The sequence below is a fragment of the Onychostoma macrolepis genome, chromosome 09 (genome assembly GCF_012432095.1).
Source record: "Onychostoma macrolepis isolate SWU-2019 chromosome 09, ASM1243209v1, whole genome shotgun sequence".
NCBI lineage: Eukaryota > Metazoa > Chordata > Actinopteri > Cypriniformes > Cyprinidae > Onychostoma > Onychostoma macrolepis.
This window is the reverse complement of record NC_081163.1, coordinates 4,698,173-4,718,160: the sequence shown is the minus strand read 5'-3', so window position 1 is coordinate 4,718,160 and position 19,988 is coordinate 4,698,173. Positions and strand designations below refer to the sequence as shown.

At 35.0% G+C, this 19,988-nt stretch overlaps 2 protein-coding genes across 2 annotated transcripts in view; one reads left to right on the top strand and one right to left on the bottom strand.

Annotated features, from left to right (window-relative positions):
• Window positions 1-12,890, top strand: part of stk39 (serine threonine kinase 39) — a 73,723-nt gene extending 60,833 nt beyond the window's left edge. Inside the window, exons 17-18 of the mRNA XM_058787840.1 lie at window positions 768-832; window positions 10,783-12,890. Coding sequence (XP_058643823.1) covers window positions 768-832; window positions 10,783-10,857 — 140 coding nt within the window. The 3' untranslated portion in view covers window positions 10,858-12,890. The remainder of the gene's footprint in view (window positions 1-767; window positions 833-10,782) is intronic.
• Window positions 12,891-14,283: 1,393 nt separating this feature from the next.
• b3galt1b (UDP-Gal:betaGlcNAc beta 1,3-galactosyltransferase, polypeptide 1b) lies at window positions 14,284-19,288 on the bottom strand. Its single transcript, XM_058787539.1, has 2 exons — window positions 19,253-19,288; window positions 14,284-16,466 (listed from the first exon to the last, which is right to left on the bottom strand). Exon 2 carries the CDS (start codon window positions 16,257-16,259, stop codon window positions 15,264-15,266), a length of 996 nt encoding a protein of 331 aa, XP_058643522.1. The 5' UTR covers window positions 16,260-16,466; window positions 19,253-19,288; the 3' UTR covers window positions 14,284-15,263.
• Window positions 19,289-19,988: the final 700 nt, after the last annotated feature.

Here is a 19,988-nt window from a genome sequence, read left to right as displayed (position 1 = left end):
GGGATACGGGTAAGGTAAGGGACAGGTTTGGTGGTATGGGTAGGTTTAAGGGTGTATTAAGATGTAAGGCATGGGTCAGCAGTGTAATTATAAATGTAATTACAGAAATTAATTACAGATGTAATTACATAGAGGTGTTTTAAAATATATAAGTACAATGTAAAAACATATATGTACACAAAAAGTGCATTGCATCAAATTATTAATTTCAATGTAAGTACATAATAGTTAAGGCCACCTAATATAAAGTGGGATCTTATGTTTTAGTAAGTATTTTCTTATATTAAAAGTTTAATATTAAACAATATTTGTAATAAATATGTAAATATTAATTAGAAATATTAATATATATTTGTATGACTTCTGACCATTACAGCAGCTCGTGATGCTTCTGGTTTTGTAATGGAGCTCATACCGGCTTCATCTGCAAGGAGAAAATTGCAAAAGGAAACAATTCCAGGGGTCATTAGTTCACTAAACATTGAGAGCAATATGCTTGGTATACAGATGAGTCGCTCTGCTCTGAAAAGATCTGGCCATGCATCAGTAACGATATAACTGCACCAATTAATGCATGTAGTTAAAATTCACGGCTACGTACTATTGGGCTAGTAGCCCTCAGGGCAATTTGAGTTCAAGACCCCTGCTTCAAGCCATTTCAGAGCAAATACATGAATACTGAGATATACTGCACATCCAGATATCGTTTGTTTAGCTGTATCTCTCAGTCCTAATGTCAGTATCTTTTTCTACATGTGTTTTCCCAGTGGCTGCTAACCTTCAGAAGATTGTAGAAGACCCAATTACCTATAAAGTATTGACCTTTAAGTTGGTGAGTATTCAGATGCTAAATGTCACAGAGAATCTTGCAGGATTCCCATGAATCAGGAAAACCTGGGAATGTCATGGCCTGGGAAAGTAATGGAAATTAATTGTAAAATATACATATACATTTTCTAGTTATGCTCATTGTATTTAATTGGCTAGAAATTGTACTTTGTGGGTGCAATCTGTATAATTTGTATTATTTTTTTAATGCAGTTATGGACAACTGGATTTTATATTACTTTAGAATCAATGAGATACTCCTACATATTTTTTATATATATTTTATATTATGGATATACACACATATATATATATATATATATATATATATATATATATATATATATATATATATATATATATAAAATATGTGTGTATGTATGTGTGTGTGTGTATATAATGCAGTTTTACTCATGTTTTGACTACATGAAATAAAATACATTTTATAAATTAAGTTTTTTAATATTTCATTTAACATTTATTGTTTTTTCAAGGAAATATTACTTATTCTTAATTCATACTTATTCAATATAGCTGAGGCTTTTTAAAACAGTTATGAAAAAAATAGATTTTACTATTCTTCTTTTTATTCATTTTATTTTTGAATAATTTTATTATTATTATTATTATTTTAATATTTATAGATTCTTTTTATATTTCAGTTTTAGTTGTTTCAATAAATCAACTAAATGAAAATGAGAAATCTTTGCTTTGGCAACTTGCTAAAATAAAATAAGTATTTATAAATATTTTATTTAATTTCAGTACATTTATTTCAAGTAGTGCAAATGTTTTTTTTAATGGTTTTAGTTGTAGTTCACTATAATAAACTTGTAGTTTATACTAAACTTGTCCATTGTAATTGAGGCCATTGCCATTTTTTAAAACCCAGTTATAGGAAACTGGAATAGACACGGAAAATCCTTCAATTTTTCAGAAACAAAAAGCAGCTTGTTTTTTTTTATGATGCTGTTTATTTTACTCATTGTGCATTGAATATGCAGAGCGTGCATCCCTCAGGTCCCACACAGCCATTCATTTATTATTTGCTGAAATCACGTCTTTGACAGCATAATGAATTTTCATTACATAATTCCTTATTGATTACTCTGAACACACGACAAATCTGAGAGAATATTAGTAGAGTGTTTAATGATGCCTTTTAATGCATTTTAAAAAATGACAGAACTGGGATATTCTGGCAGATACATGAATACCCGAATTAAAATGTCACTGAGCGTTCCCGTTAAAGAACGGAACGCATTAGGATCCTGTAGGAGTATCTGTTCATATTTCAGTCTGTGTGGAGGATTAGACACAGATAGTGCTGATAGATGCCGCTTTAATCCACTTTAAGTGAATGCTGTTATATTGTATAGGATTGCGTTTCTTCTGGTGAGATCTTGTGTGAATAGATATGTTTCCTGTAATGTGAGGTCCACCATCATGGTGTTAAAGATATAGTTCACTCAAAGATAGAAATTCAATATTTAATCAAAGTTGTTCCATACCTGTGTAACACCGAAGAATGTACACACAACATACAGTCCATAGTGGCTGTTAAGTGTGGACGATAGAAGCAAATGTTTATATCACAATATTTGAACAAAAAATTTGATAATTTTTCACAATAACTTTTCACATGATTATATATCACAACATAATCAGGACGTTTTGATGCCACATCAAAATAAAACAGATTTCAAAATAAAGTTGTAACATTATGAAAGTACAGTTTTATTGTTTGATAATAATCACAAAATAGGTCTTTTATAAGAATTAAGTCATGAAATTTCAAGAATGAAGAATGATCATAATACTGCAAGATGAAACAAGAGAATTTTCATTTCTCATTTTGACAAAATCTTCAAAATTAAGTTAAACTTTTCATTTCAAAACATTTTTTCTTTTTTATTATTATTTTAACAAAACTAAGATGCCATCATATGATATAAACATTTTTATGGAAATAAATAAATAGATTATCTATTACAGTTTTTGTTAATATTTTGAATTAGATTTTATTTTTCTATTTTCTATTGTTTTAAAAAGTTTATTTATTAGTTTTAGTTTTAATTATTTTAGTACTTGAAATGAAAATGAGAAATGTCCCTTTAGCAACTAGCTGAATAGAAATGTTAATGTCATATTACAACTATTTTTATAATTAGTTTTTTTTTTTCAGTTACTTTTTATGGTTTTAGTTTAGTTTATGGTTTTGTTGCAGTGTTTATGACTGTCCAAAAATGTATATATTGATATAATAATCATTGGATGCAGCACAGGATACAAATAACAGTTTACTTAATTATCTATTAAAACAAAAAACAAAAAAATAATGCAAACAATGAAAGTTTTTTGGTTTTTATTTACCATGATATTGTCCACCTGGTTGTTCTTATGTTGCATCTGAAAGTTTCATGTTTAAATCGAAATCCAGTGTAAACCAGATCGAGCTCGTTCTGTTTTAAAGAGCTATGTGTATTTGTTTGAGACAACATGATGGTGAGTAAATAATGACGACATTTTCATTCTTAGATGAACTATTCCTAGAAAACACTAAGCGTTAAGGGCAGGTCCCCGTGGACGGTGGCGGCTGTGTTTAATCACTGCGTTCGATGGAGCCGTGAGTTGGCGGTAAACAACATCTGCGCGTTAGCAGTCGGCTCATTCTGCTGCGGCCTTTCGCAGAGAGCTATTTCTGCAGCATCTGCCAGCTCTTACCCTTTACTTCGCTCTCCGACCCTCCACAGAGCTCCCAGAATGCATTTCACATTCGCACCTGGAGTGTTTCGAAAAGCACATTAGGAAGTGTGGAGTTTTATTGTTTAATTTCAGCTTGAGCGTCCCTGGAGAGAACTTCACATCATGATTAGAAAACAACTCTCAGAAATGTGCATGTGTAACAGGAACGTAGACGGCAGAACGGCGTGTGTGGGGAATTTCTCAGGCGGCCCGGTCCTCCGATCTCATTTACTAATGTCACTCCTGACTACACTGTGTGCAACTCAGACAATTAGGCTGCTTGAATATTGAACCGTGAAGAAGACTTATGTTTGTGGTTGGTTTGTGCACACGTGCAGGCTCTGTGGGTTGAGCGTAGCAGTTTATTTGCATTAGAGCTGATGCTGAACGCTGGAAATGCATTGATTTCAATGAGGAAGGTGCATTGCAAGGGCTTGTGAAAGTGATGTTGTGTCATGCAAATAAAAGTTGGTCTTGTTTCCTCCAAACAAACCAATATAGTTTGTGAATAAGCCACACATTTTTAGTTTGATAACTAAATTAGTGATTTTAGTCGCACCAAAGTTGTTGTTCTCTTATAACGTGAGCATGCTAATCGCTCACTTCTGCTGTTATGTGCAAGAGGCTGTGCTAATGCTGCATTTTCAATATAATCACAGCTGAAGGGCATTGTTAGGCACAGAGTACAGCGGATGATTTATTGCTTTTAGATAAGAAGTTACTGCACTAAAAAAGGGAAAAGATATTTTAAATAAAATAAAGATAAATAAAATATTTTTTAAATTGATTATATTTTTAATTTGTATGTTATTCATTTTAGTTTCATTTTGTTTTAAATGAAAAGCATTGTTTCATTTTAATTGTATGTTTCTATCTATCTATCTATCTATCATTTTAATGTAATGGCTTTTACATTTAATTTATTTTTAACTTTATTTTTATTTTTTTGTTTTAAATAAAATTTAAACTGTATGTACATATTGTGTGTGTATATATATATCTATATATATATAGATATATACAGTGGGGCAAAAAAGTATTTAGTCAGCCACCAATTGTGCAAGTTCTCCCACTTAAAAACATGAGAGAGGCCTGTAATTTTCATCATAGGTATACCTCAACTATGAGAGACAAAATGAGAAAAAAAAATCCAGAAAATCACATTGTAGGATTTTTAAAGAATTAATTGGTAAATTCCTCGGTAAAATAAGTATTTGGTCACCTACAAACAAGCAAGATTTCTGGCTCTCATAGACCTGTAACTTCTTCTTTAAGAGGCTCCTCTGTCCTCCACTCGTTACCTGTATTAATGGCATCTGTTTGAACTCGTTATCAGTATAAAAGACACCTGTCCACAACAGTCCAACTCCAAACTCCACCATGGCAAAGACCAAAGAGCTGTCAAAGGACACCAGAAACAAAATTGTAGACCTGCACCAGGCTGGGAAGACTGAATCTGCAATAGGTAAGCAGCTTGGTGTGAAGAAATCAACTGTGGGAGCAATTATTAGAAAATGAAATACATACAAGACCACTGATAATCTCCCTCGATCTGGGGCTCCACGCAAGATCTCACCCCGTGGGGTCAAAATGATCACAAGAACTGTGAGCAAAAATCCCAGAACCACACGGGGGGACCTAGTGAATGACCTGCAGAGAGCTGGGACCAAAGTAACAAAGGCTACCATCAGTAACACACTGCGCCGCCAGGGACTCAAATCCTGCAGTGCCAGGCGTGTCCCCTGCTTAAGCCAGTACATGTCCGGCCCGTCTGAAGTTTGCTAGAGAACATTTGGATGATCCAGAAGAGGATTGGGAGAATGTCATATGGTCAGATGAAACCAAAATTGAACTTTTTGGTAAAAACTCAACTTGTCGTGTTTGGAGGAGAAAGAATGCTGAGTTGCATCCAAAGAACACCATACCTACTGTGAAGCATGGGGTGGAAACATCATGCTTTGGGGCTGTTTTTCTGCAAAGGGACCAGGACGACTGATCCGTGTAAACGAAAGAATGAATGGGGCCATGTATCGTGAGATTTTGAGTGAAAACCTCCTTCCATCAGCAAGGGCATTGAAGATGAAACGTGGCTGGGTCTTTCAGCATGACAATGATCCCAAACACACCGCCCGAACAGCGAAGGGTGGCTTCGTAGAAGCATTTCAAGGTCCTGGAGTGGCCTAGCCAGTCTCCAGATCTCAACCCCATCGAAAATCTTTGGAGGAGTTGAAAGTCCGTGTTGCCCAGCGACAGCCCCAAAACATTACTGCTCTAGAGGAGATCTGCATGGAGGAATGGGCCAAAATACCAGCAACAGTGTGTGAAGACTTACAGAAAAGCGTTTGACCTCTGTCATTGCCAACAAAGGGTATATAACAAAGTATTGAGATGAAATTTTGTTATTGACCAAATACTTATTTTCCACCATAATTTGCAAATAAATTCTTTAAAAATCCTACAATGTGATTTTCTGGATTGTTTTTTTCTCATTTTGTCTCTCATAGTTGAGGTATACCTATGATGAAAATTACAGGCCTCTCTCATCTTTTTAAGTGGGAGAACTTGCACAATTGGTGGCTGACTAAATACATTTTTGCCCCACTGTATATAGATATCTATATCAATATATATATAGAAAGATCATTTTAAATAATGTTAATACAATAAAAATAATTTAATTGAAAAAAAAAAAATTTAATAAAATGTTAAATATAATTATTTTGTTATTTTAAATTTACAAGGTATATTTTTTATTTTTGAGTGTGTGTGTGTGTGTGTGTGTGTGTAGAGAGAAAGAAATGTAAATATAATTAACAAATTTAATACAATAAAAATATTTAATTTAAAAATAATTTAAAGGGATAGTTCACCCAAAAATTTAAATTTGATGTTTATGTACTTGCCCCCAGGGCATCCAAGATGTAGGTGACTGTTTCTTCAGTAGAACTCAAACAGAGATTTTTAACTCAAACCGTTGCAGTCTATCAGTCATACTGTATAATGGCAGTCAATGGGACCCACGGCTTTGAGTAAAAAAAACATACACAGACAAAACCAAATTAAACCCTACGGCTCGTAACGATACATTGAGGTCTAAAGACACGAAACGATCGGTCTGTGCAAGACACTCCTAATTGAGATTGTAGATAGTGTCAATGGTCCATTTGAGAGATAGGTGGTGGTAATGCACTTATAAGTCTGCGATCCTCCGTAAAGCAAGAAGAAGACGTGCCATGCGCCGGCTGTTGTGAACGTACTCAGGACAGTTGGACATTGAGGTGTATCAGAGTTCAAAATGTTATAAATACTGTTCAGTTTCTTGCACAGACCGATCGTTTCGTGTCTTTAGACCTCAATGTATCATCACGAGCTGCAGGGTTTAATTTGGTTTTGTCTGTGTATGTTTTTTTTTACTCTCAAAGCTGTGGAGCCCATTGACTGACATTATATGACTGACAGACTGCAATGGTTTGAGTGAAAAATCTTAGTTTGTGTTCTACTGAAAAAACAAAGTCACCTACATCTTGGATGCCCTGGGGCAAGTAGATAAACATCAAATTTTCATTTTTGGGTGAACTATCCCTTTAATTTAATGAAATTTTAAATGTAATTAATTAGTTATTTTTTATTTTAAATTAAAAAGTATATTTTTAATTTTTTATTGTGTGTGTGTGTATAAATAAATAAATAAATATATATATATATATATACACAGTCATGGCCAAAATTATCGTCACCCTTGGTAAATATGATCAAAGAAGGCTGTGAAAATTAATCTGCATTGTTAATCCTTTTGATATTTTATTTTAAAAATTCACAAATATCTAACCTTTCATTAGATAATAAGAATTTAAAATGGGGGGAAATATCATTATGAAATAAATGTTTTTCTCTAATACACATTGGCCACAATTAACAGCACCCTTTTATTCAATACTTTTTGAAACCTCCATTTGCCAGTTTAACAGCTCTAAATGTTCTCCTATAATGCCTGATGAGGTTAGAGACACCTGACAAGAGATCAGAGACCATTCCTTCATCCAGAATCACTCCAGACCCTTTAGATTCACAGCTCCATGTTGGTGCTTCTTCTCTTCAGTTCACTCATTTTCTACAGGGTTCAGGTCAGAGGACTGGAATGGCCAGCAGAAGCTTGGTTTTGTGCTCAGTGACCCATTTTTGTGTTGTTTTTGAGGTTTGTGTTTGGATTATTGTACGGTTGGAAGATCCAAACATGGCCCATTATAAGATTTCTAACAGAGTCAGTCACTTATTGATTTTTATCTGTTGGTATTTGATAGAATCCATGATGCCATGTGTCTAAACAAGATGTCCAGGACCTCCAGCAGAAATATAGGCCCACAACATCAAAAATACAGCAGTATATTTCATTGTACACATGGGGTACTTTTTATCCCTGTGTTCACCAAACCCATCTTGAGTGTTTGCTGCTAAAAAGCTCATTTTTTAGTTTCATCTGACCATAGAAGCCAGTCCCATTTGAAGTTCCAGTCGTGTCTGATAACTGAATATGCTGGAGTTTGTTTTTGGATGAGCGAGGAGAATTTTTCTTGAAACCCTCCCAAACAACATGTGCTGATGTAGGTGCTGTTTGACAATTTTTTTAAGGTTTTCTGACCCCGAGACTCAACTATTTTCTGCAATTCTCCAGCTGTGGTCCTTGGAGAGTCTTTAGCCACTCAAACTCTCCTTCTCACCGTGCATTAGGACGATATAGACACACGTCCTCTTCCAGGCAGTTTCATAACATTTTATGTTGATTGGAAATTCTTAATTATTGCCCTGATGGTGGAAATGGGAATTTTCACTGCTCTAGCTCTTTTCTTAAAGCCACTTCACTAATTTGTGAAGCTCAATTATCTTTTGCTGCACATCAGAAATATATTCTTTGGTTTTTCTCATTGTGATGGATGATTAAGGGAATTTGGGCTTTGGTTTCCCTCTTATTTATATTTCTGTGAAACAGGAAGCCATGGCTGGATAATTTCATGTTCGTAATCACCCTGGAGTGCTCAAAATTGTGAATATGAATGGGAATATACTTCAGAGATATTTTACTCATAAGAATTTCTACCAATAATTGTGTCCAGCATGTATTTTAGAAAAACATTTATTTCATAATGATATTTCCCCCCATAAATTCTTATTATCCAATGAAAGGTTAGATTTTTGTGAATTTTTTAATAAAAGATCAAAAGGATTAACAATGCAGATTCATTTTCACAGCCTTCTTTGATCATATTTACCAAGGGTGCCGATAGTTTTGGCCATGACTGTAGATATATGTGTACACACACACTTTTATACTTTTATTTTACCAGTGTCTACAATGTGTCTTTTCTGCTTGTGTAAGTGCTCAAACACATGCACACACACACACACACACACACACACACAGAGTGATAGAAGCATTCCTTCCTTCCTCTGTGAGTAATTCACAATGCTTCACCCAGGAGAAATGTGAGTTACATCAGCCAGGAGTTTTATGGTCAGACCTTTCTACGGGTCACAGTCCCTCTTATTTAGCAGTAGCGTGAACGCAAGCCCGTATTTCACTGCAGTGTTTTTCAGAGAGAGCAGACGCTGACCAACACATAAATACACATACAAGACCCTGTATCACACACACACACACCTCTGTCTAAGATAAGTCGTCTGACCCTGAGCGGCTGATAGTTTCTGTGTCTCCTCCAGAGAAAATGGACAAGTGATCGATTTCCTCCAGACACTCGGGCTGGTGTTACCTGCGATAAGATGATCTGCTCTCTGCCCAGCGTCGCTCTGTCATTAGACACTTGTCAAAGACAGACCATCATTTCATTGCTTTTTCATGTTTTATTCTGCCTTTCATCCCTTAACCTCCCTTTTTGAAGTCTCTTAGATATTCGTTTTTGGAAATGAAGTCAAGATGTGAAGTATAGGAAATAGAGGAATGAGTACCTTGAGTTGGTTTGTTCATTCATTAAAATTTTTATTTAATTAATCAATTATATATTTTTTTTTATTTTAGTATGCACAAAAATTTTAGTAATTATGTCAATAGAGTTTAACTTGCATCGAATCTGGATAATGTTGATTACCAAGTGCCATTCATTCATTCGTTTGTTATTTTATTTATAATATGAATTTGAAATGTAAGTGAATGTGTACCCACATTCTAGAGGGTTTATAAGCACACATGCAAAGCTGTTATTGTTGTTAAAGCAGTTGAATGAATTATTCAGTAAAATCCCATTTATTATATGAGCTGTAAAGTCACCTAAATCGGGCTTTTGTGAGGTGACATTTTCTAAGTGGATGAACATTTGGTTATGTGTTGCTGATGAATTTGCCCCATGGTGTCTTTTTATGATATCCTTCATTATATTGTGCCAAAGTTACCGGGTAAGGTAACAAAACTATACTCTATTAAACATCAAAGTGTAAAGCTCACACAAATTATCTTTTTTTTTTTTTTTTTATATAACCAGAGCTATTTTATTATCACTACTTTTTGTATAGTTACTGAAAATGGACAACAGAGAGGTAGTCTCATCCGAATATGTATAATGTTTTGTGTGTGTGTGTGTGTGTGTGTGTTTAAGTGTCTTGCGATAACCGAGATTTTATTTTATTATTGCCTTTGGTAATCTAGATTATGCCTATGATTATGTATTTATTATATTGTAATATATGTTTAATATTAGTATAATATTAATTTTATTATTATTATTATTATTATTATTATTTTATTTTATTTATTTTTACTAAGTCAAGTTATTGCATGTGGTAATCTTCATTATGCCACATTTTATTTTATAGTTAAATTGTTGCATGTGGTTATCTCCATTATGCCACATTATTTATTATTTTGTTATTTTTTATTTATTTTATTTTTATTAATACCATATATACCATATTTTATTTATATACTTGTATATTTATTGTACAAAGAGTCAAATTATTGCCTGTTGTAATTTAAATTATGCCGCATATTCTATTTATTTTATTTATTTTTTCAAGTTTTTCTTGCTTTTATTTTTTGCTAAGTGTCAAATTATTGTCTGTAGTAACCTACATTATGCCACCAGTGCTGAAAAAAGCTTAACACGTTTAACCCAGAACATTCCTTTAAATAATGCTTCAACGGTCACCCAGGCTGTGATTTGTTTCAGCTGCATTAACGTGCATTTGTGTTTGTGTCTCCAGGTGTCTGGTTGTGACAGCACAGAGATCCCAGATGAGGTGAAGTTGATTGGCTTCGCCCAGTTGAGCGTCACCTGATAGCATCTCATTACCACAGCAGAGGGAGAGCAGGAGGACGGAGAGAGCGAACGCCGCTACCGCATTCAAGACTTCTGCTGCCAAACTCCCACCTCCTGCTCCCATTCAGGTTTTCCTTTCCCCCCCGAATCACCTGCCCTCTTCCGTGAATGTTTGCACCTGTTCAATCAAACGCAGCGCTCTTATTCAAACACACACACACACAAACTCGCCCTCCTTCCCAGACGCTGTATGCCTTTCACCAAAACATTCCAGCAGCCATTTCCCAGAATTCAAAGCAGGAGCCCATCATCTCAGGAGGCAATAGCTAGTGAAACAAAAAGTTTTTTTTTTTTTTTTTTTTTATTATTATTATAATTATGATTGTTATTGTGTTACCTCTTAGCTCTTACCGTATTGCTATTATTGAAAAAAAAAAAGCCTTTTATTTCACACAAGAGTAGCGTAGATCGTAGACCACAAAACTGAAGTGGAGACGTCTCCCTCTGAATGTAAAAAGCACATTTTCATTCTGAATGTTAACGCATTCGAACTGTATTGTACATAGACTTTCTGATGTCTAAAATAAGGGAATATTTTGTTGTTTTAGTTCCAGCTCAAAGAGTACGAGAGCAGAGAACCGAATGCTGCCATGTGCAAACGTACTGCTTTCTTTTTTCGGGACAGTGTTGAAGCTTCGACGCTAGAGGTGCCTTGTTTTTTTTTTAATCCGTGCCTAAGAAACGTAGGTTACAGGCTTGAAGCTGTTCGGCTGATGCTGAGCAGGAAGAACGCTGCTCGTCGGCAGATTCGCTCATAGTATTCTCAGCGGCCGGTGGCTCGCGTTGAAGTTCACAGCTGATGCACTTTGATTTCATGCGGTGCGATGTACGTGCACCTGCGACGCTTAGACCCTAACTATCCACGTTTAACCCGTTAAAGCTAACAAACAAGGTCATCGCTACCACAACACACACCCTAATCCTGATGTATCGTATTCACAAGACGGCCGATGGTTACACCTCATTTTTACAGCACTCGAATGTGTTTGTTTTTGACCCCAGAATGCATCTGTCTATCAGCTAACGTGAAGTATTTCATAAAGGAAACCAAATGTCTACTACTGAATGACAGAAAAGCCATCTGTGTGTCCAAAACGAGTATAGTAACTTGAATTAAATTATTCTGTTCTCAGCCCAAATGTAAATAAATACTAAATACTTTATTATTATTATGATGATTAAGTTGAATTGTGTTTTCTATATACCATGCGTGTTCCCTCCCTTACTATTCAGCCCTTCTGTAATCGGCAAAGATATAAACTTTCTGCGAAGGTACAACAAATAAAACAGAATTGCTACTATTAAACCGGAGCATGGCTGTGTTTTGGAAGAAAAAGGATCCTAACTGTATAATGTGATTATGATATTATCTTTTGCCTGCCTCTGTGTGTGTTTTTTTTTTTTTATACAGTAATTGCTGTAATTTACCACCGGCAAACCCTCAGAAAGAGATTTCATTACAGCGTTTTAGTATCTAATCGTCTCCTCATGAAATGGGGAGAAAAACGATCAGATTTATGCGAGATGTGGAGCGTTTATGTGAGCACTTGAACTAGTGGGATGGGGAATTTATCAAATATCTGAAATGATTTTAATGTGATATTTTATTTTATTTTTTAATCTCTTGGTGCATACTATGCATGAACAGGACTAATTATGTGTAATTGTTTAAGAAAAAACATTTCAGAAATATTTAACTTGATTTTAATTTGCCTAAAATATCAACTTTTTAGACTATCGCAGAGCAAGTGCATCAATATAAAAAAATATTTTTCATATTCTTATCCTAATATATATATTTATCTTTTTAGCCTTGACACGCACACACACACAAATACAAACATAAACACACAAAAAATGTGCTTATAGACATTAAATTGCAGCATTGGTTGTGGTCTATGGTTTTTGCATGTTTCTTTTATTATTTTGTACCCATGGAAAGAGCCAAAATATTTAAAGTTGTTTTTTTCCCCTTTTGTTTCAAATGTTTTATTTTCCCCAATTTCTAAAAAATAAATAAATAAAAAGTTATTTACTTGCTGTCCATCATGCTGTAGAAGGGGTTCAGATGATGTCATTTCTTGGGTAACATTTTGTTTTATTTTATTTTATTTTATTTTTTGTCGTAACAGAGAAGATCAGGATTTTGAATGAAAATGTGGGACATCATTTTTTTTTATTGTTGCTGTTTTTGGTTGTTAAAAATTGCACATTTTTATAAAATAGGCTATATAATGAAATGAATGTCAGGTATGTCAGATTTAATTGCTGGATCAGACCTCAGAGCTGGGACTGGCCAAAGGCACTTTTTAAGGTAATGGGACACCAAAGTGTGCCACTATTCAAGTTAAGTGCCGTTTTCTGACACTGTATTCACCCAGGATGCTGATTGCTTTTAATCCCTCCCTGACAACAGCCTCCTGGAAGGCATCCCATAATAGACACCCGTTCCTGATTGAAAATCGGTTGCTGTAAAGCACTGGCTTCATTATGACACGTACAACAACGCCAAAGACTGTCTTTATTTGTCACGGGGGCTGATGGAGTTTGGCAAGGCCGACGTTTGGCACGTCTCGAGCTGCCTGACCAGTCTGCCAAATGCCACTACTGTGGGCATTTGGCAGGACAAGTGACTGGCGAAATCCTCCAAAGATGGAGAAGGTGGGTCGGACATTTTGCTGGATTTCACAGCACATTTATGCTGTCACACATGCTAAAGGTAGGTTGTCAGATTCAAAAGTGACAGAAATTTAACAGAATGGGTTTCTAAACAGGCTCATCGCAAGTTACAGAACTTGGTTTCCAAACAAGTAAATGTTTTACAAATCATGAAATGCATACCAACGAGGTTTCAAAGCCATTGAAAAATGATCCAGCCATATGGCATATAGCGGATAATACCCCAATTTTCCGTAAAACTTATTACATTAGGAAAACACATTAGCATTTATTGAACATCAATGTCTATTATCATATTGATGCTGCTGTTTTTTAATTTTATGTTTGGTTAAAGGGGTTTTATGCACTTGTGTTGAAGTACATTACTGTACATTAAGTTTGGGGTTGGTATGTTTTTGAAAATCTCTGATGCTCACCAAGGCTGCATTTATTTGATGAAAAATACAATAAAATCAGCAATATTGTGAAATATTATTACAATTTAAAATAATTGTTTTCTATGTGTATATATTTTAAAATGTAATTTATTCCTGTAACGCAAAAAGCTGAAATTTCAGCATAATTTCTCTAGTCTCACATGATCCTTCAGAAATCATTCTAATGTGTAATTTCTTTGATGAATAGAACATTCAGAATAACAGTATTTATTTGAAATCTATTTTAGCATTATAAATGTCTTTGATTTCATTCATTTATTATGGGCCAGCTGAATATGATTATTAATTTTTTTACCTCTTTGACTTGAGATGACCTTGAGTAAATTCTTTTGTTATCCCTTTAGAATCTTGAATACACATGAGCAAAACATGCAAAAAGATCAACACTTCAAAAAAAAAGAAGAAAAAAAAAAGAACAGTTATATATTTTTTATGTAAAAAATACACAGTATAATACAATTGTACCCATGGGGGATAATATATTCATTTTTGTTTTCACAGTTAAATGTCACGTCCCCTCAATTACTCAAGACAATTTAAAAAGAAAAAAAAAATGAAACATGTGACACACATTTTGGCCTCAATAAAATCCACTTTCAATTTTTTTTTTTTTTTCATGTTTATCACCTTCATTATATTCCACATTTACACTGCGTTCCTTACGCAGCATTTCTACAGGTTCGACCATGTACAGTAAATACTCACTAAATGACACTTGATACCAAGCGTTAATGACTTTAGATATACAGATTTACAGTATAACTACAAACATGAGCTCTTCTGAAGCAATGATGTTTTCAACGTCTAGGAGTAAGAAAATAATTTTTATACTTATAAATAAGGAGCTATACATCGCCGTTATCTTTTTCAGGAAAAGACATTTCTGAACGTGTAAACAAACAATGCAGGCGCTTCTACACACAGTAAACAAAGCAATGGTACTTCGTTTGTACAACCGGAATAATGTGCAAAGAAAATTGAACGATCAAGGACATTCCATTGTGCATCCGAACCAAAAGAAACTCCTTCACTAGTTTTAGACAGACTAGCATAATATTAACACGAATAGCACATTCCCCAACCGGTTCTCAAACGATGGGCTCAGCGTGTTTCCAAATCGTTGAAATGCCCCACAAGGATGTTAGTGTTTCTAAGAAAGAACTACAGTTTGTCCCAAGGCTCCGTGTCCCATCTGTGCATCATGGGGATTTAAAAAAGGGCACAAATACACATCCTCAGGCATCTCCCACTAACACTTGAGATGCTTCTTGCTGGTCATGTCGTTCCAGATACGATGCATCTCCTCAGGGGAGATCTGGTGTACGGTAATGACTCGACGATACCTGCAAAGACTGTAGGCCATTTTCCAGTGATTGAAGCCACTGTTCTGATATGGGTGAATGCCCAGCTTCCTCAAACACACCCCCACGTAAACGTCCTCTAGATGCAAGAGTCTGGTGTGCAAGGAAGTCTTGTAGATGAGCTCCGCAACGTCCGCCGAGAACACGTACCCAGTGCCGGAGCAAAACGGTGGGTACTTGCTCTCGGGGTAAAGGTCTCTGGGCATGTACCACTTGCTGCGCATGTCCCGAATGGGTCCGCCGTTGATGACGTATCCCGTGAAGTACCTCCGTCGAGGTTTGGTGGCGGGCTTCAAGAGTTTATACACCAAGTTGTCCATGTTCACGAAGATATCGCTGTCCGTTTTCATCACGTACTTGGCTTGGTTGCAGAAAGTGGCCACCCAGCGCATTCCCATCAGTGTTTTGAGAGTGAGGTTGTGGTACGAGTCGATGAAGTCCTCGACCACAATGTCGTGAAAGATCTCGCTCTCTTGCTCCACCATCTGGTTGAGCACTGTGTCCGTGCTGCGCCCCAGAAGAAACAGCGTAATGATGCGAAGGTCGCTGAAGGTGCTTTCGTCGCCCCACGTTTCCCTGATGGCTTGGCGGGCGTCGAACTCTTTGTGCGTGGTCGTGATGAGGATGACGAGGAAGGGCACGTTGGTTTCACATTTCTTGGGCTCGTTGATGATGAAATCGAAGGCGTGGGGGTTCAGCGGACGTGTACGGATGTTGCCGAAGGGCGTGGTGGTGTTGCTCTTCTGTGCTTTTGCCGTTTTACGCGCTGGGACAGACAATTGGCTCACGTAGGACGACGTGGGACGGGATATACTTAGGTACCACAGAGCGCTGGCCCAACAAACGACCGTCAACACGTAGAGGCATGACACTTTTGAAGGCATTGTGATGCATTTACGTGCACTTAGAGCTGTAGATCTCGAACGGCTTCGCAGCCATTAGCGATGGTACCTCAGGCAGAATTGAAGAACACATTTGTATGCAGCCTGACGTCAACTGTCAAAGCTGTCTTCTCTTTGTATGAAATCGGTGGGATTTTGTAGCAGGGTTTCGAATGCTCCCTGACACTCTTCCGCATGTTCCACTGAAATCTGAAAAACAAAACAGCAACACTTGTTTTCAACTAGTGGCCAACTGACAAGTGGGTTCCTCAACTGAAGGACCATATGATGTGAAAGAGAGAATTTTTCAGTTGCAGATGCTTTCAGCCAAAAAACTGAAACTTTCAGCTTTCAGTGTATTGTAATGATTGCTTACAATAAACTTTTTTTTAATCAGTTTTGCTTTCACTGGGAACTGAACCCATGACTTTACTGTTGCAAGTGCCATGTTCCACTGTACTGTATGAGCTACAATAAGGTTTAATGACAACAAATAAAATATGCACAGAAATATGGTATTAACCCTTATTTTAGATGATGTTTATTCAAATTTTACAAAACTGTAGGTCGGGACTATCAAGTAATTTACAATGGGGATCAACTTTTTAACACACTGAAAATGATAGCTCCTTGTGCCTGATGAAGACCTGACTGGAATGTTCTTGGAAAATAAATGTTCTCGGAGCTATAATTTTCTGTGTGTGGACTATTGATTGAATGTCCTGCACTTGAACCAAATTTTTGCGTCTTTTGGAATGGATATTGGTGAAATGCAATAATATCAAAAGAGCTAAATCAATCAAATCAAAAGATGATTGCATCATGATCTATCACTGTTTTAAACATGATAGATGTCACCACTGATAAGCTACTACTAAATATAATGTAGAAACTTTCAAATGGAAACTTTGTATCGTGAAAACGATTTGCATCGTGAAAAGCGCTATACAAATAAACTTGAAAAAGATGTTTAGCCATTTCAACATTATTTATATTGCCAAATACTGGCTTTTGGATTATGGCAGAAAAATAAGTCCTGTGACAAAGTTTCTGATTCTTACACGGTTTTGTTCAAGATAATCTTCACAAACACTTATGAATTTTGAAGCCTAAATACAATTATGGGAAGTAAAAGCTAAAGTTAAAGAACTAAACCACGGTTGCACAGCTTGAAGATCAAGTTTCCCAACAATAGGGTGACCATACGTGCCATTTTTCCTGGACGTGTCCTGGCCAGGATTTCTATATTGCTTTGATTCAAAGTACCTCAGGAGCGTTTCGAAAACATAAGGAACTGATGTCACACACCGATCGGTCTGCACACGCAAACAAAGCCAAAACCTAGATATTTTAGGCAATGTAGAAATCCTGGTCAGGACGCGTCCGGGAAAAATGGCAAGTATGGTCACCCTACCCAACAACTCTTTCTTACTACAGGCAATAAGATACAACATTTTTGACTAACAGATATAACTATATGACTCTACCCATCTGATTAATCACAGTGCATTATGACAACTCTTTTGTATTACAAATTTTCAGAAATGTTGTTTAACTATACAAGTGATACATTATCTAATCAAATATGCAGTAATTTGCATAAATATCCAGGAAATAAATCTGAGCATTGGATAAAGTCAGGTTCACAATTCTTGTTTTATTTTGTTGACATATTAGAGCTAAAGGTTTATACACAGATTTAGGATTTCTCTTTTATCACTCCATGAATTAGAGAATACTGTCAGCAGTCAGAAAAAAAGAACATTTAATGAATAAAACGCTATAAAAAATGCTATACAAGTTAGTGAATGATATAAAAACAAACTGCTTTGTTTTAAGAAAAAAGATATGAATGCAACTGTAAAGTTTGGTGCATGACATGAAAGTGAAAAAAAATAATAATAATACAATTAACACTTAAATGTGTATTTTGAATGTTTTCTTTCATCCAGTCTGAAAGACAAGACATAAAAGCACAGTAGCCCAAAATCTCTAAGTAGACCAGTGCATGAAACAAGAATGGTATTGCCTGTTGTGTCTTGTCTTTTAAAATCAACAAGTTGGAAAATCTGAGATGAAATAGTTTGCAGGAGTGTGAATAAAATATGACTTCAGGCGACCAGAAATGCAAGAGACATGGACTATTTATACTTGTTTTTTAGTTTTTTTCAGAAAATTTGACAGCAGTGAAGATTCTGTCATTATTTATTCACCCTGAGGTCATTCCAACCCCACTTCTAGGTGTAAATAAAGTAACTAAGTAAATAAAAGAGAGAATTCTCACTTTTGCCTGAACTATCCCTTTAAGAGGAGAAGAAAGGATGCAACCAAACGTGAGGAACATTGGTTACTTAATAAATACAGAACAACCCTCCTGCTGGAACACAGCAGCAATCACCCCCCGCCTAACGAAATATCTGAATAGACAGTTAGCCAAATATTATGATTCTTATCGACTGACATTGCAGGAGATTGTTAATGTTAGAAAGAATTAAAGAATACGAGGTGGTGAATGTGCATGTGTTTGAAAGCAGCAGTCATCTGTTTTGTTGCCTGTATGGAAATGAGAGCGCTGTGTGATTCCTGCTCTGAAGTTTTCAGCCGTTTAGACTTTTGATAAGGGAGCTGTGTCGGCATATAGCGGCTTTATGGCTGAATCATCTTCTCAGTGGGGAAGATCACCAATCAGCACATTTATGGAAGTGAGAAAATATAACAGGGACACTTAACAAAGAAATTATTCATTGTAATATAATCCAAACAAAATTGAACTGGCTGAATTATTCGCTTCTTTATGCGGAGCTAATTTATCATTTGCTATCTACTGAAAGTGTGACCAGGTAAATAAAGATTTGGATGTGCAAGGCACACGCAAGTTTACTAAAAATAAATGTAAAGTGAATTAAAAAAAAAAAAAAGTAATATCATACAATAAAAAAAATACAAATAAATGTAAAAGTATACACACACACATATACCAAATAGCTTTTACTCACCATTTATCATACTATATAGCTGGAAGATGCCGCATCTAGACAAAGAAAATATTTAAAAAATATTTTATTAAACAGCATTTTAAAAACAGAAATATACATTTTCAATAATTAACATTTGATAACAAATAAAATCCCACAAATAATAATAAATACAATTTTAACTTTTTTACAACTTTAAAATCATTAAAAAATGTCAAATATTGTTTTTAATAGTGATAGAATTAAATATATATATATATATATATATATATATATCACGATTAATTGCATCTAAAATAAGTTTTGTTTACATAATATATGTCTATACTGTGTATATTTATGTATATATAAATACAAACACATGCATGTATATATTTAAGAAAATATGTTATGTTTATATATTAAATATATTTATATATAATATAAAATATAAGAATATAAATGTATATACATGTAAATATTTTCAAAAATATATACTGTATGTGTGTATTTATATATACATAATAAATATACACAGAACACATACATATATTATGCAAACCTATTCTGGATGCAATTAATCGTGATTAATCGTTGCCAACACTAATATATATATATATATATATATATATATATATATATATATATATATGTGTGTGTGTGTGTGTGTGTATGTTTGTGTGTGTATATATATGTGATTATATATTATGATATATTATGATTATCATATAAATTATACATGTTTTACTCACCATAATAGTATAAAGTCGAAGGATGC